General features: G+C 51.8%; 1 protein-coding gene across 1 annotated transcript in view; it reads right to left on the reverse strand.

Moving 5' to 3' along the window:
- Nucleotides 1-24,040, reverse strand: part of Celsr1 (cadherin EGF LAG seven-pass G-type receptor 1) — a 144,622-nt gene that overhangs the window by 52,013 nt on the left and 68,569 nt on the right. Inside the window, exons 3-5 of the mRNA XM_036207840.1 lie at nt 14,536-14,758; nt 11,151-11,266; nt 10,150-10,238 (exon numbers count right to left, since the gene is read on the reverse strand). Of these exons, the coding sequence (XP_036063733.1) occupies nt 10,150-10,238; nt 11,151-11,266; nt 14,536-14,758 (428 nt within the window). The remainder of the gene's footprint in view (nt 1-10,149; nt 10,239-11,150; nt 11,267-14,535; nt 14,759-24,040) is intronic.

A 24,040-nucleotide genomic window follows, 5' to 3' on the forward strand; every position in this document is an offset into this window, starting at 1 on the left:
GAGGGAGGGAGGGAGGGAGGGAGGGAGGGAGGGAGGAAGGAAGGAAGGAAGGAAGGAGGGAGGGAGGGAGGGAGGGAGGAAGGAAGAAGGGAGGGAGGAAGGAAGGAGAGAGAGAGAGAAGCATGTCCCAGTGAGGAGCTGACACAGGGAAGGGTAGGAAAGTCGGTGGGACAGTCACTGCAGACAGTGATGGCACCATGAGCAGCTTGCTCTGAGACCGGCTTTCGCGGGCCTCAGCTCAGGAGAGGAGGGACAAAGAACAGGACAAAGTGAGTCGCCTTCTAACATTTTTAAAGTGAACCTTTAGAAACCTGCCACATAGTTACACAAAAGAAAAGGAGCATGTGATCAAAGGGACAAGCGGCGGGCTCAGAGATTCCCTGTTTTTGTGTGAGATGCTGTGGGGAGCAGACAGCCAGGCCAGGAAGACCCCCAAGTCTGAGGTACCTCCTTCGGGCCCCCTGAACCTTAGGCATCATCTTCAGGATGGAAAGCTTAGCAGTGGCCAGGCCAGGATACATGGACAAAAGTGGTGCCACACACACAGACCAGAGGGGATGCCCACACTGCAGAGCAATGCATGATGCCTGCAGCTTCGTCTACCATCACCAGTATCTACATGTGTGGAGTCTACAGCCTTAGTGTCCCCCACTGGCCACACAGGCTGCTTTGAGCAGGAAACCCTCCACCCACACCACCACCCACCCCTGGGACAGGTGGAAATGCCAGTGGGTGGAGCCACCACAGTAACTCCCATCTCCACTTAAGAAACCCAAGGGCTACAGTGCACTTCAAAGTGAGGCCCCAAAGGGCCAGCTCTACCAATCCACGCAGATCTGGATTCCTGATGCCAAAGCGTTACCAGGCCTGCCCCTTGTCATTTTCCCCTGGCGTATTTTCTTCCCCGAGTATGGCCCCTCCCTGATGGCTTCCACTTAGATGCCTAAAGTATCTGCAGAGAGCTTTTGTGTGCACACAAAAGCCTTTGGTCCTCCGAAGCGCTCACATTTCTGCAGTCTTTTAACCTGCTACAGACAATTCCTCGTGGGGAGGCCGATGGGGGTTTGGTTTCAACATGGGGGCGGGCAGAGTGGGGTGCCTCTGAAACCAGATGCACTAGGGTAAGACCCAGGAGGTGAATGGATTCACACTCAGTGTCAGAAATGACCAACCGACATTCATATCAAAGAATTCACAGGTGGCTGGAGCCCAGGAATGTTTTTTGCAGGAGCCGAAATGTGGTGTGGACATTTCTCCAACAGCAGCCCCGAGTCCCCACCCTGCTGTGTCTCCCGTGCACAGGTTTGCACAGGCACGCTCCAGTCTGCCTTCTCTAGCCATTGAGGCCCCTAGCATGTGCTTGAGACTATCTCCCAGTAACAAAGTTGTGTTTGCTTCTCTTGTGTCTCACATTAAAGACAAAGGCAGAAGTCTAGTTGTCCTGGTCACAGAGACCTGGGAGGCGGGTCAAGGGTGCACCTGGGAAGCGTCCCCTGAGCTCTCCTTTACCAGTGCATATCCCAGGTATCTGACACAAGACCCACTAAGCTGAGGCTATACAAGGAGGCAGCCTAGGTGACCAGGAAGTGCTCTGGAGATGAGAGAGCACAGGCCAGTGCTTACAGGAAGCGTGCACTTTGCACACTCATACCACACTACACACTGCATTATTCTCAATGCACCTCCAACCAGGCTCATCTGCCCAGGCACACTCACGTTTAATCATACTCATGGATACACTCACACTCACACAGGTGATCACCAGTGTTGACGCACGCACGCTCACATGCACACACTCACCAGCAGACCTTACACTTTGTGTACCACGGACAGAATCTTAACACATTCTTACAAGTTATTCTTACAAAGCCTGGCCCTACCCTAGCTAGGACCTGATAGGCCTTTTTCTGATCCCCACCCCCCATCTGGGACACTACAGAGAGACCCTACATTCCAGCTCCTTTTCCTTGACCTCCCTCAGAGTACAACCATCCTCCTCACCGATAGACCCTGAGGGCAACAAGTTCAAACCTTCATGATGAAGGCTGGTGCTGAATTGGGGGGGAGAAAGCATGAGCTTGCTAGGAAAAGCAGAGGGACTGTGGAAGAAAGGGGCGGTCACAGCAGGAGGGTGTGTGCTAGGGTGAGGATGACACATTTGAGAGACACTGATACATCAATAAATGAAAGAAGAGCTGGAGAGATGGCTCGGCGGTTAAGAGCACTGGCTGCTCTTCCAGAGGTCCTGAGTTCCATTCCCAGCAACCACATGGTGGCTCACAACCATCTGTAATGAGATCTGGTGCCCTCTTCTGGCCTGTAGGCATGCATGCAGGCAGAACACTGTACACATAATAAATCAATCTTGAAAAAAATAAAAAATAAATAAATGAAAGACACAGGAATGGCTCAGTCCCCTCCCCCACTGCAGTTCCGTGCCCCAGTTTCCCCGTCTCCTCCCAGAACCACGAGGACTATTGTAGACTTATATACCCTAGTACCAGGCAAGATGTGAGTGTCCATGGTCCCAGGACTAGGGCGAAGAAGAGGGGGGGCAGGCTTGCTGCAGCAAACAGCACCTCGGGTTGCACAGAGTGAGAACACTGGAAGAGGCTGAGACAGATGTGGGGTACAGGAAACAGCAACCATTCCACTGGACAGGACACACCCTACGACAAGCGGCCTAGCTCCTAGAGGACTTTCCATAACAGAGCAATGGAACACAAAGGCCCCAGGGCGAGATTGGGAGCTGTGACATTTCCATGCAGGTGACTCGCTACCATCTGACCATCCTGTGTTTAGGAAAGGAAGCCAGGCACCTTATCTCCCAGCTCTGCCACCTGTCAGAGGACAGGGTGTGTCCTTGTACCTGCTGCTGCACACCCCACTACTACCATGGCAGCTCCATAGCGGGCCACCCCAGCCACCTCTCCCACAGGGCTCACTGGCCACTCTGTACCCCTTGGGTTGGCTTCTGTTACCTACTGAGCTTGGCTTCAAGGGAAGCATTTAACATTCCAAAGGCGGAGATGGGGGACAGATAACCGGGGTCTCAGACATCACCCGGTGACCCACCGAGAGCTGGCGGAATGTGCCTGTATGGAAGTGTCGCTACTCGATATTTATGGAATACCCGTGTAGGCCAGACAGGAGCTCACTGCACTGGCAGGAAACACCGCCGGAAAGAAACAACTGATTCACACTCCAGGCTCAGGCCTGCGGACAATGAGAGCTTTTATGGTAACCCAACCCCCAAGGTGCACTCCCATAGGCTCATATGAAACCCCACCACCCCCTTTGTTGGCGAGAGGGCCTCGTGCAGTGGGAGGGCAAAGAAAGCAAGTTCACGTTGCTGCACCCTTGGTCAGAATGGTTTTAGGTACTGTGCAAGGCTCAATGAACTTCATGAAAATGGGGCTTCTTTATCTTGCATAGTCTTCAAATCTGCAGATTTGTTGAAAAAATATATGTAAAAGAATAAGACCAAAAATGGTTCATTTGCCACTGACCCAGATGGTTGAGGCTCTACCTGTAACTCGGGTATGTACAAGATGACCCAGAGAAGGACTTCAAAGGATCATAGATCCACCTAAATTCATACCCTTGTTCACAAACATACCCACCATGCTTGCTGTTTGCAGAAAGAGCCACTACCATGCCACTGGCAACATGTGTCCTAAGGATGCCTTGAGATTTCTTACCTCTAAGACCCTGGAGGTCCCTTGCTGGGTGTGGTGGTACACACCTTTAATCCCAGCACTTGAGAGGCAGAGGCAGGCCGATCACTGTGATTTTGAGACCAGCCTGGTCTACATAGTGAGTTCCAGGATAGTCAGAGCTACACGGTGAGATGTTCTCTCTCAAAAAAAAAAAAAAAAGAGGAGAAGAACCTGGAGGTCCTAGGAAAGACTTGCCCATGTGTCTAAGCAAGGACCTTTGGGTTTTCTGGAATAGTAGAAACCCTCACCTATCTAGTGGGGAATGGAGGCGGGGTCACACTTCTTCTGGAACTTGGGGTTTCACATGCAGCATAGATAAGAGGTTTGGAACCACATGAACAAGCCAGAGTGAACCCAGCCAGGGCCAGGCAATTCCTAAGAAGATCCACATCCAGAGGTCAGCCCAAGGTCAGAGAGGTGTCAGTTCTGAGAAGAACGGTACATTTCTGATAGAACCCCCTTTTCTCATAATAGGAACACAACCAGCCTGAACACATACAGCAGCCCTTTCTCTAAACCTCTTCTCAGATTTATGCAGCCAAGGAAAACACAGCAACCCAAACTGACATTAATCATGTCAATTTGATTTATTATTTATCATTTGAAAACACTCTTTTGCAAGCCCTTTGGATTTTTTTTATGTGTATGGGTGTTTTGCCTGCACGTGCATGTCCACCACTCAACATGCAGTGTCTGGAAGAAGAAGAAGAAGATGATGACGAATCCCCTGGAACTGGAGTGACAGATGCTTGTGGGCTGCCTCCGTGCACGCTGGGACCAAACCCAAGTGCTCTTTTTTTTTTTTTTTAGGGTTTATTTATTTATTTTATGTGCATTGGTGTTTTGCCTGCATACATTCCTGCCTGAGGGTATCAGGTACCCAGAAACTGGAGTTACAGACAGTTGTGATCTGTCATATGGGTGCTGGGAATGGAACCCAGGTCCTCTGGAAGAGCAGCCAGTGCTCTTAACTGCTGAGCCATCTCTCCAGCCTCAAGATTTCATAGTTCCTGTGCAATGTATTGTTTTCTTTTTTACCAAGATCATGTCTGCACAGCACCTCTCTTCTTGCAGCTAACATAGTTTTCCTGATCACACATTGCTAATTATGGGGTGTTCGCAAGCAGACACTATGCACCACAGGCCGGGAAAGAAACACTGATTTAGTCCACGTTTCAAAGAGAAGATGCACAAAAACCCAACTAGATGCCATAACTTGCTACTGAGGACTTGGATTGGTGTGTTTAACTTACTAGGCTACTATGGAATTGATGGGAAAATGAAAAAATATTCCCCTGGATGATAATAATGATGAGGAGGAGGAGGAGGAGGAAGAGGAGGAGGAGGAAGAGGAGGAGGACCACCATTCTGGGCATTCCTTGAACAAGAAGGGTCTAAGCACCCGATAGCCAGTCTGACTGGTAGGAACTTCACCAGCTCTGTCAGCTGCAGGAGGCCAGTGTGACAAAGATGGTCACCGTAGTGATGTCTCTGTGCAAGAGGCTGAAGGCCGAGTGTCTTGAAGACAAGCTACCTGCTGCTACCACCCACCTGTGTCCTGGCCTGGCTTCAGCTACTCCTGTCCCCACCTTACCCATTGCAAGCGCCTCCCAGCTAACCCCGTATCCCTAGCCGAGTGCCCAGAAGAGACAATCCTTTGTGACGGCTAGCAGTAACTAGAGACATCTGAGTCTTCATTAGGGCATGGATCCTGTGGCATCTCATGAGTAGTGGCCAGGGACACAAACTGGCCCCTCTCCCAACAAAGAGTCATCAACCCCAAATGCCAGCTGTGCCAGGTGGAGAAGCTCAGTCGGTATCTCACCTCCTAATCCCTTCATGAAAACTCCCCTGCAGACTCTCTCAGACCTCAGGCCCCACTTCCTGCCCACATCCTGAGCATACCCACAGAAGAGACCACACTGTCCCACATTGGACACACAAACCTCACTAGCACATCCACACTTCCCCAATGGGCTGGAGGTTGTCTCAGAATTGAGGTGCGAACAGCCAAATTCATATGACACCCCTGATTCACCAACCAAGGCAGTGAGGAATTCCCACTAAATGGCTCCTCATGTAGAGAGCAGATGGAGTCCTGAGTGATGTGTGTTATTTTACATGGGCATGGCCATATCAAGGACCCCAATGCCTCAGTCCATGGGAGTGGCAAAGCCTTTCCTGGGTGAGGCTCAGAGGGACAGAAAAGTCATTTGGTTCAACTGGGAATGTCAATTGTGTGTAGAAACCATGGACCACGGCTTCCTCCTCAGGGGTGACTGCAGTCTGGGACTGCTTCCCTGTAGAGACCCTCTACCTCGATTAGCGAAACCTGCTTTCTTGTGCAGCTGTATACCATAAACCTGCCTTGATTCAGATGGCTGAGATATACATGCTGGGCTGGGTGGTGAAGCATGTCTTTAATCCCAGCACTTGGGAAGCAGAGACAGGTAGATTTCTGTGAGTTCCAGGCCAGCCTGGTTTACATAGCAAGTTCTAGGACAGCTAGAGCTATGTAATAGAGAGACCCTGTCTCAAAAAATCCAAAACGCACACACACACACACACACACACACACACACACACACACACACACACACACACGCGGAGGCATGCACACTGGGATTCTAGATCAGAGCTGGTGCTCTCCATCAGAGCCAGCACAGCCTACCTGATCTCAGGCCTGTACACCTCCCTGCTGCCCCACACTGGCCCGCCCTTTGTCCCTCCTGGATCAGCCTGTTTGTGTGTTCTACCTGTTTCCTCGGGGGACCCTGACAAGAAGCCAACCTAGCAGCTCTGAAGTCCCCCCACGGGCCAGCATAGCCGGGGCAGGTCCCACAAGGTTCCCAGCGCTGTGGTCTCTGTGCAGAGATGCTTTGCCAGGCTGACCTGACATGTCCAGGATAGGAACAAAGCAAGCAAAGATGTGCCTGAAGGAAGCTGGCACTCAGGGCGTGCAGGGCAGACAGGACGGTCAGAGCCAGCAGTCTATTCCACACCTTCACTGCGGGGTCAGAAGGATGCTCAAATCTCCAAGCGCATTTTCTTAATAACCAAAAAATAACCAAACCTAGGTGGTGGTGTGAGCGAAGGAGGCGGAGTGCACTCAGGACCAGCACAGCCAGTTAGAGAAAGGTCTGTGGAGGGACTTGCCCTCACTGCTGGACCCACTGAACTTAAGGACACTGCTTGAGTTTCTCCAAGTGTGGCTCACCCCTCCCTCATCATCTTGCACCTCTCCTCAGGCTACCTTCTCACAGCCATCCTCCGTAGCCTGAGGTCACTCCATATTTTATTGCCAGAGGCTAGGAATAGAGAGGTCACTGATGATGACAATGATGACTACGCCATGATACAGAGACCCAACAAAGAGAGTGACTTGCCTTGACAGGTCACTTTCAGAGTCTCCTTTGTTCCTTAGAGACTGGAGTACTGTGAGCTCAGGCTGCTGCCCCCAATCAGTCTGTAAATTATTCCCAGCCTGACAGGTCTTCCTAGGCCCCCACAGATCCAAAGCATGTCTGTCCCTGCACCTGGACTGGTAAAAGCAGCCACCTCAGAGGCAGAATCACACAGAAACATCAGGACCATCCACAGACACGTACTGTAATCTCTGCTAATATGCCCTGTTGTGTGGCCCACTCAACCCACACACGGAGGCTTAAGGATATAGGGGAGAATGGTTGGTTTCCTCCCTAAAATACCCTCTGGGAAGAGAAGGAAACAGCCCAGAAAAGGCCTAATCCTGTGCTCAGGGCTCTGTTTGTTCATTGGGAGGTGGAGAGAGCTGTTGAAAGGACCCAGCCCTCCAAAGGGAAGCACAGATTCCAGTAATCCACCTCTACCTGCTGATCCTGTGGCATGGGGGCCATCTTTCCTCTCTGGGCTATTTGGGGTAGCCTTCTGTAATGGTGCGCTTCTCTGAGCTGGCTCACAGGACAGAGAATTCACAGAGGGGCTGAGAGGTCAATGCTGGGTGCTGATCTGGGTCCCAATCAACCACAGCAGACAGATGCAGAGGCTTCTAAAGGGGAAACCAAGGCTGGTGCAGCCTCCTACACCCACCCCTCCCTCAGCAGCAAGCTTGCAGTCTGGAGGTTTGTCTGACATAAGTAAGAAAGGACATACACACTGAGCTTCCCTGACACCTCAGGTTCATTCCGACAGGCCTATACATTCTGGAAGCACAAGCTACTGGGAGTGTCCACCCAGGGTATGAAGGTCCAGGAAGAACACATAAGAGAAGTCAGGATCAAGGTGCAGCAAGGTGACAGGGTAAATGTTCATGGATATTCTTTCTGGGAGCAGAGGCCAGCAAGGCCATCACCCCTTTGCAGGATCACAAGGGCATCCCTTTGTTTTGTCATTCTTTCCACTCAAAATCTCATGCCTTTAATCCCAGCACTACGGAGGCAGAGACAGGTGGATTTCTCTGAGTTTGAGGCCAGCCTGGTCTACAGAGTGAGTTCCAGGACAGCCAGAGTAGTTATACCGGGAAACCTTGTCTCAAAAAGCAAAACGAAAAAAGATGGGGCTGGAGGAATGGCTTAGTGGTTAAGAGTGCTGCTGTACTTCCAGACAACCCTAGTTCAGTTCCCAGCACCCACAGTGGGCAGCTCCAACTGCCTGTGAACTCCAGTTCCGGGGAATCCAACACTTGTCTAGCATCCGAGGGTACGTACATGCACACACTGCATACACTCAGACACACACACATAGGTATAAAATAAATACATTTAAAAGCCTTAAAAAAAAAAAAAACCAAACAAGCAGAAAGAAAGAAAGAGAGAGAGGGGGGGAGGGGGAGGAAGGAAGGAACAGCCGGGCAGTGGGGGCGCACGCCTTTAATCCCAGCACTTGGGAGGCAGAGGCAGGCAGATCTCTGTGAGTCTGAGGCCAGCCTGGGCTACAAAGTGAATTCCAGGAAAGGCACAAAGCTACACAGAGAAACCCTGTCTTGAAAAACCAAAGAAAGAAAGAAAGGAAGGAAGGAAGGAAGGAAGGAAGGAAGGAAGGAAGGAAGGAAGGAAGGAAGGAAGGATGTGACTATCAGGACCCAAGGAAGGATACATTTGGGCACACAAAACCAGACACTTTGTCCTTGAGCCAAGTGTGTTCCACTTCCTGTGAGCTCTGCCGCCTGTACCTGTCATCACCTGGCCAGCTCTCCAGACATCACAGACAGCACTCAAAGTGTCTGAGCATCTCAGGTGACCATGCCCTTCTCCACAGGGACAAAAAAGCAGTCCCAAGCTCCAGAGGCTTCTAGTGCCCCAATCACGGGAGCTCAGCCCCTACCTGTGTACCCAGAGGTCACACTATCCTTTAGCCACAACAAGGATGGATGGTTGTAGGCTGCACTTTCTCTGGGGTAAGAACAGGGTGGGAATCACTGATTTACAACACAGAACATGGTGTGTGGGGGGGATTGAGAGAGGATGGGGGTGACACCCTCAAAGAAATAGCTGAGAACATGAGGAATTAAGACATCACAGAAGCTGGACGGTGGCGCATGCCTTTAATCTCAGCACTTGGGAGGCAGAGGTAGACGGATTTCTGTGAGTTCAAGGCCAGCCTGGTCTCCAAAGCGAGTTCAAGGAAAGGTGTAAAGCTACACAGAGAAACCCTGTCTCAAAAAACAAACAAACAAACAAACAAACAAAAAGAGACATCACAGAAAGGAAAACAAACCCAATCCAACTGTGAGTTCTGGGAGGAAAGGAGAGGGGAGAGACCCACATCCTCCTGCTTCTCATGGGGCCACCGGGGGATGTGCCAGCAGCATCCCTTATATGGATAATAACTGCCCCCAAAGTGCACAGGGCCAGCACTTCATGATCGAATGAAAGTCTCTGAAAGAGGACAGCGTGGACTGCCGAGACTCTTCTCTCTGGCAGCGGTGCCCTGTGCAACACCATGACCACCCCTGGGCATAGGCCTGGGGAAGTCCAAACCCCAATCCAAGTACTGCTGATCAGCTCAGTGTTCGCCAAGGTCCCCAGGGAGCCTTTGGCCCCAGGCCCTGGCAACTCTTCCCTCTATCTCCATCACCATTAAGGCTGCAGAGACTATGCTCCATGAGAGAGAGCTCCCACTTTCAGAGCCGGGAATGTACCTTCTAGTCACGGCTCAGGGCAGACTCTGCATCTGGGCTATGTCTGAGCAGCCTAGAACTGAAGGAAGCCATGGACAAACCAGTTCTCTGTGTCCTGTCTTAGTGTAGCCGAGTCCCTGCCTGTCCCCACAGCTCCAGCTCAAGGCTTGGCTACATTCACAGAACCCTCCATTGAGACCATATCCTTCATTCCCTTTCAACGGTGCTTGATTTTGCATTGCAGCATACAAATACTGGCTGAAGTGGAAAAGCCACTGGGCCACCGTGGCTGGCCTGAATGGGAGGTGAGGAGGCACTGAGGTACTTTCCTACCTTGTTGTAGTACTGCACCAGCACCGAATGCCACCGCCCGTCACTCACACCCCCAGGGACCTGCGGTGTCACTGTGGTCATGGTCTCACCTGCACAGCGAGAGGGAGATCCAGAGAAAAGAGGTTAGGAGGCCTCCAATCAGGCACCCAGGCTGCAGGGTAGGCATGCTATTCAGAGAGACTGGCTGTGTGTCCTTTTCCTTGGCATAGCTACCACTGGCAGCCATCCCCGCCCCACCTGCTACATCAAGGGCTTCAACCTGAAAGGTGGCAAGATTCCCAAAATGGGGGGAAAAAAGAGGAACCCTGAGTCCAAAGAGGCTAGCCCCTCTCAACCCCCACTCTCAATTCCTCATATCTGTGCCTGCTTGGTATAAGCCATCACATTAATTTACAGGTGCATTGCACTGTATTTATTGATTTATTTATTGATTGATTGATTTATTGAGCTGAGGATCGAACCCAGGGTCTTGCACTTGCTAGGCAAGCACTCTACCACTGAACTAAATCCCCAACCTTGCAGTTTATTTATTACTATTTTTAGATTTATTTGATTTTTATGCGTCTGAGTGTTTTCCTTCCCTGTATCTATGAGTACTGAATGTGTGCCAGGCACACGCAGAAGACAGAAGAGGGCACTGGATAACCTGGAACCGGAGTTATGAACAGTTGTGAGCTGCCCAATGGGTGCTGGGAACTGAACCCAGGTCCTCTGCAGGACCTTAACTGTTGAGCTATCTGCTAAGCTATCTGTCTCTCCATCCCCATCACTGCACTTCATTTACTGGTTCTGGTTTAGGAAATAGGCTTTGTCTGGTGTTAGCATTACAAGTAATACCGCAATGACATCGTCTTCCTGCACTCTGATTTCTTCTAGAGGCCAGATTCCTAGACACAGAATTCGGGTTGGAAGGGGGAGCAGCTGGGAGCTGCTGTGAGGACAATGACAAACTTAATCCATAAAGTGCCTGGGAGACACCCCACGGCCACAGGAGGCCCCACCTGCGGAGAACGTGAGCTGCAGCTGCTCCTCCACAATCTCCAGGGCGATGAAGTCATGCTTCTCATTGAAGCGGCCATTGTAGAGCAGGAGGGCATTCCTGTCTTGGGTGGCAAACCTGTGGGTGAGCGGCATGTCATATGAGTGAAGGACCCCAAGGCCATGAAGATGGACAGGGGTGACACAGCCAGTCAAGGGGGTGAGCCCAGAGGGCCATGGTTCAGGAGGGCATCTGCCCCAACACTCCTAACACATGAGATGCCGATGGCCCACCAAACCTGATTCATGCTTGGAGCCTTAGGGAACACAGTGATGACGGTCCGCAGAGTGTGAGAGATCTCCAGGTGGGCGGGGGGGGGGGGGGGGGGAGAGGGGGGGGAATGGGACTGTGTGGGTCAAGGTTGGTGGTGCAAGTGTGAAGACCAGAGTTTAGATTCCCCAGCACCCATGCACCAAAGCCAGGCAGGTATGGTAGCCACCTGTAATCCCAGCACTTGGGAGGCAGAGATGGGGGATCCTCAGGGTCAGCAAGACTATCTGGAGATGGGGAGCGCTGGGCTTAGCCAGAGACGCTGCTTCAAAAGATACAGTGCAGAGTGATTGGAGAAGACACCCAATATCAACTTTCGGCCTCCATGTGCACTCATACACGTGAACACACACACACACACACACACACACACACACACACACATACACACATACACACATGAGAGACATACAGAAAACATGTTTAAAAAAGGATGACAAGCCGAGCGGTAGTGGCGCACGCCTTTAATCCCAGCACTTGGGAGGCAGAGGCAGGTGGATCTCTGTGAGTTCGAGGCCAGCCTGGTCTACAGAGTGAAATCCAGGACAGGCACCAAAACTACACAGGAAAAAAAAAAAAAAAAGGATGACACACAGCCCATTTACCGACTAGAAGCGTGTCTAGAGACAGAACACATGTAGTTTATCTTCTGCTATGGACCAGATGAGACCCCCCAAGGTGTTCTCTCCCTTAGCACCAATGTCCCTGCATGAACAGGTGCCATGTCCTAAGCCTCCTGTACTGATGGGACCACCTGATCCTGGACTCTCTGTTTCCGGGTTAACCCCTCTTACACGGCGGCCTCCTGGCAAGCACCGTCATCCACTGCTAAAGACCAAGAAATGGAGACAGGGGCCCCCGGGCTGAGAGGAGGGTGGGAACAACGCAAGTAAAATGAGGAAAGACAGAAATAGAATCCAAGGCTTGAGGGGCCAGAGGAGAAGGAGCCAAGAACAAAGGGAATGAAAGGCTGTTGGGAGCGGGGCCCACTTGGGAGCCCCAGCGCTTGGCAAATAGAAACTAGAAAGAAGAGACGGGCCTTGACAGAAGCCACCTGAGACAAAGGCAACTCAGCCGGGCTGGGCAGCTCTCTGTGGTAAGATGGGCCTCAGCCTCGGCAGCTTCCAGCATGTGTGCCCTAGCCAACTATGCGATTGGAGGTCCGCGGCTCTTCTGGGAGCATTCTGGGGGAACTTCCTGTCATCTTTTTTTGTGACTTGGAGTTTTAAGGCCACTGAAAGTCACCACAGTGCACGAAACTGTGAGCTGCTGGCCATACCAAGGTGGGAGGCAGCCATGACTATGCTCCAGAGTTATGTAACCCCAGCTCACACCCATTACATGCTGTGATACATTCACCAGGGGACACGAGACTCCTCTGATGTGGAAGGGGGCTATTCATGGGAGCCCTCTGTTGCAGATACAATGTCACAGGGGATCCCACAGCAGGGCCCTTGCTCTGCAGGCTTGTGCGGTAAGGGGGTAGCCTTACTAGATAGAGAGCAGAGTTTTGAAACAAACAGGCAACCGGTAGAGCACTTGCCTAGCAAGCACAAGCCCCTGGGTTCGATCCTCAGCTAAGAAAAAAACCAAAAACAAAAACAAAAAAAAAAATCAAAAAAACAAAAAACAAACAAACAAACAAAAAAAGCAGGCAACCAGAACAATTATCCCAGCCTGGCTGTACAGGGCTCACTATGTACTGTGCCAACAGGCAGACACTGTTCATTTTATCAGGCAAGTGGAGGGTAGAGGGGAAAATCTCAGTTGCCAGCATCACCTCACATCCTCAGACCTCCCTACCATGCACCAATGGGAGGGACCTTGGTAGCCCACTGTGCAGGAGATGAGTCACAAGGAGAAGTCACTTGTCTGTGGTTAGAGGACATCACTGGAGAAATTCATCCTTGGGGCAGAACCCAGGGACAGGCTCCTGCTCAGTCCCTCCTAAGAGGTCTGGTCCTCCACAGGCAGCTCAGTGAAGAGTGAGGCTGTGGAGCAACCCCCACAGGAGAGGACAGAGAATACCACACTCCTGTCTGGTGAGCTGGGCTGCAGAGAGTGGCTGCAGACACCCACAAAAACACCCAGCGGAAACCTCGCCCCAGTCAACTAACTTGAACTTAGCAGAAATCTTCAGTGGAAAGTCCAGATTTTCTTTGAGCTGAGCAACCATCACAGGCTCATGCTGCCTAGAATCCAGTGAGTTCATTTGGTATCCTGTATGTCTGTTTGACATGTGTGTGCAGAGGCCAGAGGCTGACATCGGGTGTCTTTGGTCACTCTCCATACATTGTATTTTGAGAAAAGGTCTCTTACTGAACCCAGAGCTCACTCATTCAGCTAAACTGGTGGGAGAGTAAGTCCCTGGGGTCCTCCTGCCTCTGCTTCCCCAGCTGTGGGGTCACATGTATGTGCCACTGTGCCCGGCCTTCTACATGGGTGCCAGGGATTTGAACTCAGTTCTCATGCTTGCACAGCTAAACCATCTCCCCAGTCCCAGATGATAGATTCAAACATTTTAAAATAACATCTCAATTCTTCTGGGGGAGAAGGTATGGACAGCACACAATCAGCCTGTTGCAGATCAGGATCAGGGTCAGGGAGTTGAGGTCTGATTAGCCTGCCTTGTCTCTGTCTCTGTCTCTGTCTCTCTGTCTCTCTGTCTCTCTCTCTCTCTCTCTCTCTCTCTCTCTCACACACACACACACACACACACACACACACACACACACACACACACGGGAGGTCTGATTCCTGGGCCTGCCCCACTGGCTACTGAGAGGTCAGCAACACCCACACACTGGCTGATGGGCAGGACCTGAGTAGCCAGGTTAGTTTCCAGGCCTGGGAGTTAGTCTGTCCCCTCTCAAAAGCACTGGCACTGATGCTCTGCTGTCACTGTGCAGAAATGACCTCCTCTCTCATCGACACGGCAATGGTCCTACCCTTGAGCAGCTGGTCCGGCAGCTAACACCAAACAAGCCTCCTCAACCATCCGGAGCCTAGAAAGTTGAGATGGGCAGACCCCACGACACCTTCCCAAGGGGATGCTCACAGGCACGGGCTGCACTTACGAAAGAGAGACAGTGAAGTGGAAGCGTTGTCGCAAGCCTCGGAAGGTGACAAAGGACTGGGGTGGGAAGCTCCTGGTGCTGACTTCACAGTAGGGGTGCTCATACTCGCCGGGTGGGCACACACAGTGGAAGCCTCCGATGAGCAGGTTCACGCAGGTGCCCCCGTTCTTGCATACTCCGCTGGCACAGCGGCCTGAGCGCACGTTCACCTGGCAATGCTCCCCTGGAGAAGAAAGTGGAGGTCACATACAGGCTGTCCTGGTCGGCTCTCCCTCTCCCTCATGGTAAACACCCACCAAAGGCAACTTGGGGAGGAAATGGTTTATTTCAGCTAGTGTCTATCGTTGAGGGAAGTCAGAGCAGGAACTTAAGGCAGGAACCCAGAGACAGGAGCTGGAGCAGAGGCCTCGGAGGAGTGATACTTGCTTTGCTGGCTTGCTCTCCAGGGCTTGCTTAGTTTGCTTTCTTATACAACCCAGGGATAGTTCCACCCACAGTCAGCTGGGCCTCCGATATACATCATCAATCAAGGACATGCCCTTGACAGGCCAAGCTAATGGAGGTAGTTCCTCAATTACAGTCCTCGATTTCCAGGTGACTCTAGTTTGTTTCAGGGTGACATAAACTAACCAGCACAGAGGCTAAGGGAGAGCCAGTGGACTATGGACGTCCCCTGAGCCACACAGTTGACTGCTGTTGGAAAGGGCTCAGGCTCAGGGGCTCAGATGCCACAGTGACACCTGGATCTTCGACAGAGCTTGCTCCACCCAAGCTGCTCTCTAAATATCAGAAACACCCTGCTCTGGAGGTGACCCAAGGATGATGGGTTATAGGGCTAAACTATCCCCTGGGAGTTCTCCTCTGATCAATGTGTTGGGGCTGAATCGCACCGACTCCCAAGTCCACTAAGACAGAAGGTGGCTGGGATCACTAACTCCCTCTACACCTTCACAACCATGGAAGGATCCATGCCTCTGGTACCAGGTGTGTTCTCATCCACCTACTGGTTGGTTCTGCACTGGCTAAGAGGTGCCCAGACAAACAGGGACAGAGAAAGGCTGCCACTGTGCAGAAGTGAGTGAGGACCAGCCAGTTTGGTATTTGCTCATCTTAGGACCATCCAGTGGACACTATCTCCCAGCCACACTTCTGGATCCCAGGTCCCTGCCTGTCATGGCTCGGGGCTTGGCTGCTCTGCAGGAAGTTTTGAGTTCACGTGCTTGCGTGCACACCTGCACACTCACACCAGATGACACATTCAAACCATTATATCCTCACAAGCATGTCCATGAGCACATGTTTGTGAACATGCCATTACATACATCCTTACACCCATGGTCTCAGACTCAGTCTCAACCTCACACACACATGCTCACACCTGTAGCTGCACACTCTCCTCATAGACCATATACGTATGTACCCTCACACACACACACACACACACACACACACACACACACACACACTCACACCTGTCAGTCAGTGCTCACAGCTATCTATGTATCCCTTGTGAGTGCCCATCACTGATGTACAGTTTCATCTTAAGATCTATCCTTCTTCCCTCAGACACTTTAAATTCTCTCCCTCAGGAGTGTTGCTTTACTATAGTCCAGGTTAGCCCACAAGCAGTCAAGCCCAGCACTTTTCTGTGAACAAAGCTGCCCAGGAGACAATCTGGCTCTATACTCACTAAACCGTGAAGAAAAGGGGCCTGCCATCACCCTGCCCTCAGCAAGGGCCTGAGAGTAGCAGATCTTGGAGGCTCCAGGCTCCAGGGAATATCTAAACTTTCCCATCAGAAAGGAAAGCCAGCCTTGCCCCGTAAGACCCTGCTATCTCCAGTCCCGCCTGGCCGTGGGACTGTGACGTGGCAGCCCGGTCCTGCCACTTGAGCATGGGGTTCTCTTCCTCTCCTAGAGCCCAGGAGTTCCTCTCCAAGATCCAGAAGAGGCCCAGGGGTCTCTAGTCTCCCGCCACATACTTTATCTTCTAAAGACCCTGACAATGGAAGAGTCCACCCTAAGTCCTGCATGGCTTCCCGTCAAGTGTCTGGCTGCATCTAGAAAGACCTGATTTCCCAGCGAGGCCACATTCTGAGTTCTGTGAAGACAGGATGTGGGGAGCTGTCAGTCTACATCCTAGCTCTGTTTGTCTCAGAACTGCTGTCTGTCCAGTGTGGCCTCTGCAACAGCAAGCTCCCCTGAGACTTGTGGGGGGGGCTTCCCAGGCTGTGTTTCACTGCTCAGGGGATGGTCCCCCTGACTTTCCCCCTCCCAAGCAAAAGGTGGTACATCTCGGCACCCAGCCAACAGCCCCCACGCCCACCCCCGCAAGTTTCAGCCTGCAGCCTCTCTCATTCTTCCCAACAAGCGTATCCCACCCAGCACCAACTTCCTCCCATCGTCTCCTGGCACCTCCAAGCTTAGACCTCCTCCCTCCAACCTACTTCCCTTTGGGTCCCCCCATCTAGGGTAGGGGTTCCGCCATCCGCCCAGGGAGGTAAGCTTCGAGTCTCCGAGCCACCAACACCCCTCACCTCCCTCAACACTTCTCCATCATTCTCACCTCCTGGGCCCTCATCCCCCATTGCCCTAACCTTCACCTACACCCAAGCAGCCCAAACATGCAACTTCTACCAGCTCCACTGACTGACAAAAGCCACTTGCTCTGCCCGTGACACCAGTTTCCCACAGTGCTGGTCTCTGATCAGACTGGCCCCACTGGTTTAGTACCCCACTACTCCACAAAGATGTCACCCCACCATGCCCCTGGCCCTCAAGCACAGACCCAGCTCATCTGCCCCACATTCTTGGGGCTAGTGTAGCCACACTGCTCCTCCACCCAGGATCCCAGGAATCACTATAGGGGTCTTGCAGCTGTCCAGCACTGATGATGAAACCCAATGATGGCTGATTTGAAGTTCCTTTCCCTCAGTTTCTGGAGGCCTCACTGTGTCCCCTCCCCAAGCCTTTCCCTGGCTGTGGCTCACCCCCTAGGAAGGTTCACTATTTTCTGGACAGGTCCAGGACCCTAGATCTCTCCCAGCTCCATGTATAGCATCAGTATGTGGGAGCATGGGTAGGGGTACAGTCACAGGGTCTGTTTTAGGGCCAAGTCTAAAAACATCTGGTACATAGTGGGTGCCTTGCATGTTAGGGTGCTGGACTGGTGCCCATAGTGAGGGGGCGTCTGAGGAGAGCTGGGCATGCAGCAGGTACTGGTGAGTGCTTGTGGGATGAAGTCATGCAACACCAGGGCTCCCCAGATCCAAGGCAATGATTCACATTTGAGTTTAATCCATGAGGTTATGAAGCCAACATCACTCATCCACTGAGCCAAACAGTGTGGGTAGATATCCATACAAAGAAGAATTAACTGTAGGGTTAAACACACTACTTTTCTTAAGGCACGGTGAGCTATGGTCGCTGGGCTTCAGCTGAATCCCTCCAGCTTGAAATGGAGCCTCATCTCTGGGTTCTAATACTTTCCTCCAAGTCAACTCTAGGTCCAACACAGGGTGTGTTGTGATGCTCCTGTGAGGACACCCGTCACAGCTGCCAGGCCAGCCAATGTGTCAAAGCTACATGTCGGCCCACGAAGGCCTTTCCTCGCACTTACCCTCCACGTGGTGTCTCTGCCTGTGGTTAGTCAGCTGCCCTGGGGGGGGGGTGGGGGTGTTCATTTACAGTGTGCCCATGCTCCCAGCACCGCCAACCTGGAGCAGCCAACTTGACCGAGCAGTGTGCACACTTGAGACCTGTGCTGGGATCGTTTCTAACTCTGCAAGTCATCTAAGCTTAGGTCAGAGTCTGAGACCTACATCCTTAATTCTCTCACAGAGCCACTGAAAGAGACCTGCTTCATTTCGGTCTTTTCTAAGAGTGAGGGAGAGGGAGAAGTGTTTGTGTGTACATATGTATGTACCTAGGGAGGGCAGAAGAGGGTGTTAGATTTTGCCTGGAGCTAGAGTTGCTGGCCTTAGTGAGCTACTGACCCTGGTGTTAGGAACTAAACTCGGGAGGGACCTCTGGAAGAGCAACAAGCTCTCTTAACCACCGAGCCATCTCCAGCCCACAAGTCCTTCCTTGCTTGCTTTTTCTTTTTCTTTGGCTTTTTTCGAGACGGGGTTTCACTGTGTAGTTTAGGTGTCTGTCCTGGATCTCGCTCTGCAGACCAGGCTTGTCTCGAACTCAGAGATCTGCCTGCCTCTGCCTCCCGAGTGCTGAGATTAAAGGTGTGCACCACCACCACTGCCACCACCCCCAGCGCTTGCTTGTTTTTTCTATGGGTCTTGGAGTTAAACTCAGGTTGTCAGGCTTGGTTGGAGGCAGGTGCCTTTATCTGCTGAGCGCTCCATCCTTAGCCTTCCACCGCACCTACCTAGCAATGCCATTTTGATGAAATAAATCTTCTCAGGGCTTACTGTCATGATTTAACTTTATCCTTTTCTAAGATTTCACGGTTCAGTATCTGGCATTCCCCGAACATCCAGGTGTTCTACTTGGAGTCAAATGCTGCTGAATCATTCTCAATCCTTGGAGCATGCCTCCCCACCTCTGCCTGGCGTCCCCCTTTCATAAGCAGCCCCTCCATCCCCACCAGGGTAAAGTTAGCTTGGGCAACCTGATCATTGAGCTCAATAATTCATGGAGCATGCCACGAGGTCCCTGGCCACGAGGGACACTGGCTTCAGCCTGGTTAAGGCTGCAGACACATAAACCCACATGGAAAACTAGAGACAGTTCTGGAGACAAACACCCCGGAGCTGAGGCCAGCCTAGCCCTGAATTTCATACATGTCCCATCACTGAACAAGTGCCCTACCCAGATGTGGGTGAGTAATGTCTTGTCTGCCCAGAGACTCAAGCTGCTACTGTCAGAGTCACTGACCCTCAGTCTAAGCAAAAGCCCCAGCATCACAAGATGCAAATGGGTTGCCTGTCATAGGTAGGAAGACAGCTCAAAAGGCTTTTGGCTCAGAATGGAGGCCCTAGGAAATGAAAGGACACAGGTTCAGGGAAGCCACAGGGCAGAGGGTAATCATGTTCAGTTTGAGAGAAGGAATGGGGGGTCTGAGCTGGGGAGCTGCTGGCCGTGAGACCCACTTCAGTCACCACACACAGGGACTAGGGATGCAGAAGGCATGGCCCAGCTTCCGAGGACCACAGTGCTCAGACCCTCAAGACTTCGAAGAGGGTGGGATACACTCCCTGGAAGGGCAGGGCAGGTAAAGGTTTGCCAACTTAAGTTTTTAACTAAATAAAAAGACAATCCTTTCTCCCTTAATAAAGACTTAAGGGCTCTAAACTAGAAAAACTAGAATTTCCAGAGGCACCAAGAGTAAAGCTCAGACCCAACACACAAAAGGCACTCTTGGAAGCTCGAGGTAGGTTCGGGCAGAATTGAGGATCAGCAGGATAGGTGGAGAACACAGCATGGAAGGTAGTGGGGGCTGGGGGCAGGGGGCTGGAATCTGAGCACGGATCACCCCAAGTCAGGTCTTAAACACACAGAGCCCCAGAGTGGCCTGAAGCCCTACCAGGACTCAGGCCCAGAAAGGAAGCTTGTGTCCTAGCAGAGAAGATGCAAGCCACTGTGTAACGGGTACAGAAGCTTCTCTACCATAGGAAATGCTGGGATTGGCAGTGGCCCTCGGGCCATTGAAAGTCACATGTCCATCAGAAGTCACTGAGCCCTAAGCACACTGGCCCACCCATGTTTCCATTCAGTCATTCATCCACACACCATCTGTCTTTCCACTCACTCACCCATCTTTTTTCTACCCAATCACCAGGCATCCATCTCCATCTACCTATCCTTCCTTCATCCAGCAATCTGTAGCCTTCTATGCATCAACCTATCCACCATCTACTTACCTACCTGTCCTTCCTCCATCTATTGATCCACTATCCCTTCAGCCACCTATCCATGTACCATCTATCTACCCATCCCTCTATACAAATATCTACCCATCCACACACCTATCATCCATCAATTCATGAGACACTGAGGTTACAAGAATGAACAGAACCACCATCTGCAGCTGTGGAGTCTCTTAGTTAAATAGACCAAAAGTTTAGGAAAACAGAAAAAGATGTGCTGAGAGTCTTAAGGCAGATACAAGAGTGATGAGGAGGCTAGGAACGGTGAGGGGTGAGGTAGAGAGAGGGTGTCAGGGTCAGGCTACAGGGCTCAGACAGAGCAAACCCTCAACACCCCAGAGCTGGGATGGAGGCTGCATTTGGACCTAGGATCCCTGCCAAGCCCACAGATTCTAAGCAGATCTGAGGAAGAGCCTCCAGCCTCAAGCATGCCCCATGCAGACAGAAGCATACACGGTACCCACGCACGTGCAAAACAGTCCCTACCACAGACCAGCTGAGGCCCTCTCCTGGTGCCACACAGCAGCCTCCACTCCCCTCCTTCCACATGCTTCTGGGGAGATGAAGTGGCAAAGATGATCATGTCAGCAAAGCCCCACTCCACACAGGGGTTGCACAATGGTCACTCAGACTAACCCAGTGCCTGTAACATGAGGCTCCAGTGATAATGAAGTCACAACATGCCCACCCGGTTGGGCATGCCGGGCGGACCTAGACACTCCCGCCTAGTTATTTCCGGTTCAAAATAGCCATTTCCGGGTCAAAACATCTTGAGTGACTAGGACTCTGTGGCTTTGCATGGTTGTGTAAAGCGCACACAGCCATGTAATCTACACGCATGCGTGGAGTAGCCACACGAGTTCCTGTACGCATGCGCAGTCCACCCTTTATAAAGCCGGCACCATTCTTGCACCTGTCTCTCCTCTCCTTTCTCTCCTCTCCTTTCTTTCTCTCCTCTCCTTTCTCTTGTCCACATGTGTTTCCCACAGGCCTGTCACGTCTGTCTCTTTCCCCCTATCTTAATAAAAGCTCTTCTGTGGATTTGTCGTGTTTCGGACGTTTCCTCGCAGGGTTAAGAGCGCAAAATAACTAACATCCAGTCCAGAAACAAAATCTGCACAGGTCCTCAGCCCAGCAGCAGAGGTGTGAGAGAGAGCATCCTGCAGGCCTGCTTTGCAAAGGAGACCAGAAAGACCAGCAGATAGACAGGGCTAGCCTGATGCGTTCTCTCTAGCTGGTACCAGGGCCACATCGAGAGCTGGAAAATGCTAGGACCACCATGACAGCAGACCAATCAGTGCTGTCATCAGACAGCCTCCCTTCTAGGCAGGCCTCAATGTGTGGGAGTCCCAGGGAGGGTCAGAGCATGTGCCAGATCACAAGGGTAACCCGCATTAGCATCAGTAGTGTCTGTATGGAGTCTGCAGGGATGGGTCTGGAGTGTGTAAACATCCAGGATCGGCCTTCAAAACCATTGTGGGAGGGTGTCGGGAGATGATGGTAAGGGCCTCGGGTCGTCTATCAAACCCCAAAGCTCGACTGCCAAGGGCAGAGGTTCACTGGCCAAAAACCAGTCCAAGACTCTTGCTTTGCTGGCTGTCCTGGGGGCAGGGAGTCCAGTCACCGAGTCAGGGAGCCATGTCTAGCGCTTGAGAGGTTGGGTTTTGGGACAGAACTCATTTGGCCAGGGCCGCTGTCACTCCAGGCCCTGACTCCTCCTCCAGGCCACTGTCACTCCAGGCTCCCACTCCTCACCCACCCTGCCCCAGGCCCTCCTCTTCTTCCCCACTCCAGGCAGACTGCCAGGCTCCAGTCCCTCCTCCCCTCCCCCTAGGGAGCTGCCAGCTTTGTTTGACTTTCTCACCTCCTGGGGATTGAAGCCCAGTCTCAAAGAGCCACAAACTCAGGTGGCCCGGCCCCTCCCTGCTGGCCAGGCTACCCAGAAGGTCTCAGCACAGGGCCCAGACACCTGCTGGCCCTCCCCATGGCTCCTGTGAGAAGGGAGGGGGAGCAGGAAGCCCCTGAGGCCAGGAGAAGCCACAGTGCTGGGGCTTGTCCAGGGTCTGTCTCTTTCTGATGACTTCATTGTCTTTGAAGCAAATTCTCAGAACTCCAGTCACACCCTTTTTTTTTTTTTTTTTAAATATAAATAAAAACGCATTCCAGTGGCAAGGAACCAGATCTCCACCCACCCACACTACTCCCTGAGAAGCCACCTGCCTGGCTAAGGGTTGAGGCCCGCAGAGCCTGAGGGGGATGGGGGTGTCCCACCAAACCTCTGTGTTCAGAGCAGCTCCAAAGGGGCTCTGTACGGCAATGGCATTTGGAACTCGACCCTAGAATAAAGCCACCTCCATAGCCTTGAAGCCACTGTGGGCTGAGGAGACCAGAAGATAATCTGCCTTGTGTGGCTCACAGGATGGCTGCCAAAGGACATGCCCACAGCCTGATCCCTAGAACTGAGCAAAAGGAGCTCAGGGTAAAGACACTGAGATAGGAAAATTCTATGACCCAGAGGTGAAGGACCCAAACAACCACAAGCAATGTGCTCTTTGTAGATTTAAATGAACAGGCCTTGAACCTGGAGATCCGCCTGCTCTCCCCCCCCACAACTCCCAGCTGAGGACCGAACCCAGGGCCTTGTGCTTACTAGGCAAGTGCTCTACCATTGAGCTAAATTCCCAACCTGCTTCTGCTTCTTAAATGAACTTCTTAACACAGCAGTTTTCAACTGGTGGGTCGAGACTCCTTTTGGAGTTGAGTATCAGATAGTTACTATATGATCAAAACAGTAGCAAAATTACAGTTATGAAGTAGCAATGAAATAATTTTACAGTTGGGGGTCACCACAACCAGAGACGAACTGTATTAAAGGGTCGTGCATGGCATTAGGAAGGTAGAGAACCACTGTTTTAACACAATTTTTAATTAAAAAAAAAATAGTGTGTGCATTTGTGTGAGTGGCATACACACACACACATACACACACACACACACAGAGAGAGAGAGAAAGAGAGAGAGAGAGAGAGAGAGAGAGAGAGAGAGAGAGAATGCTTCTGTGAATATGCAGAGGTCAGAGGAGACTGGAGTTGGCTCCCCCCTTCCACCTTTGCATACAAACTCAATTGCCAGGCTGTGGAACAAGCGCCTTTGCCCCACTGTGCTGTCTCATTGGCCCTTTAACATAGTCTTTAAGAGTTGTTATCAGTTAGGGTGCAATATTTAAGAGTTGTTATCAGTTAGGGTGCAATCTTTAATATCAGTTAGGGTGCTATGGAAGAGACAGTGGAGACAGAAGAGTGAGGGAAGGAGAGAGAAAGACAGAAAGAAAGGGCGGGACAGACAGAGATAGGAAGGAAGGAGGGGGCAGAGAAGGAAGACCTTGAGACTAGGGGGCCTTTGTCCTGTGGTTGTGAGGGTCTGGCTGGGAGCCTGAATTACATAGGGTGGGTGCAGTAGCCAACTGGGAACTCAAAGGCCTCCACAGACAGAACTACCCAAGACACAGATGGATATGGATACACACACACACACACACACACACACACACACACACACACGCACGCACGCACCCACGGACGTACGCACACATTTGGCCTGAGGAGGACACCCTGGTGTGTGTCC

The sequence above is a fragment of the Onychomys torridus genome, chromosome 16, assembly GCF_903995425.1.
Source record: "Onychomys torridus chromosome 16, mOncTor1.1, whole genome shotgun sequence".
NCBI lineage: Eukaryota > Metazoa > Chordata > Mammalia > Rodentia > Cricetidae > Onychomys > Onychomys torridus.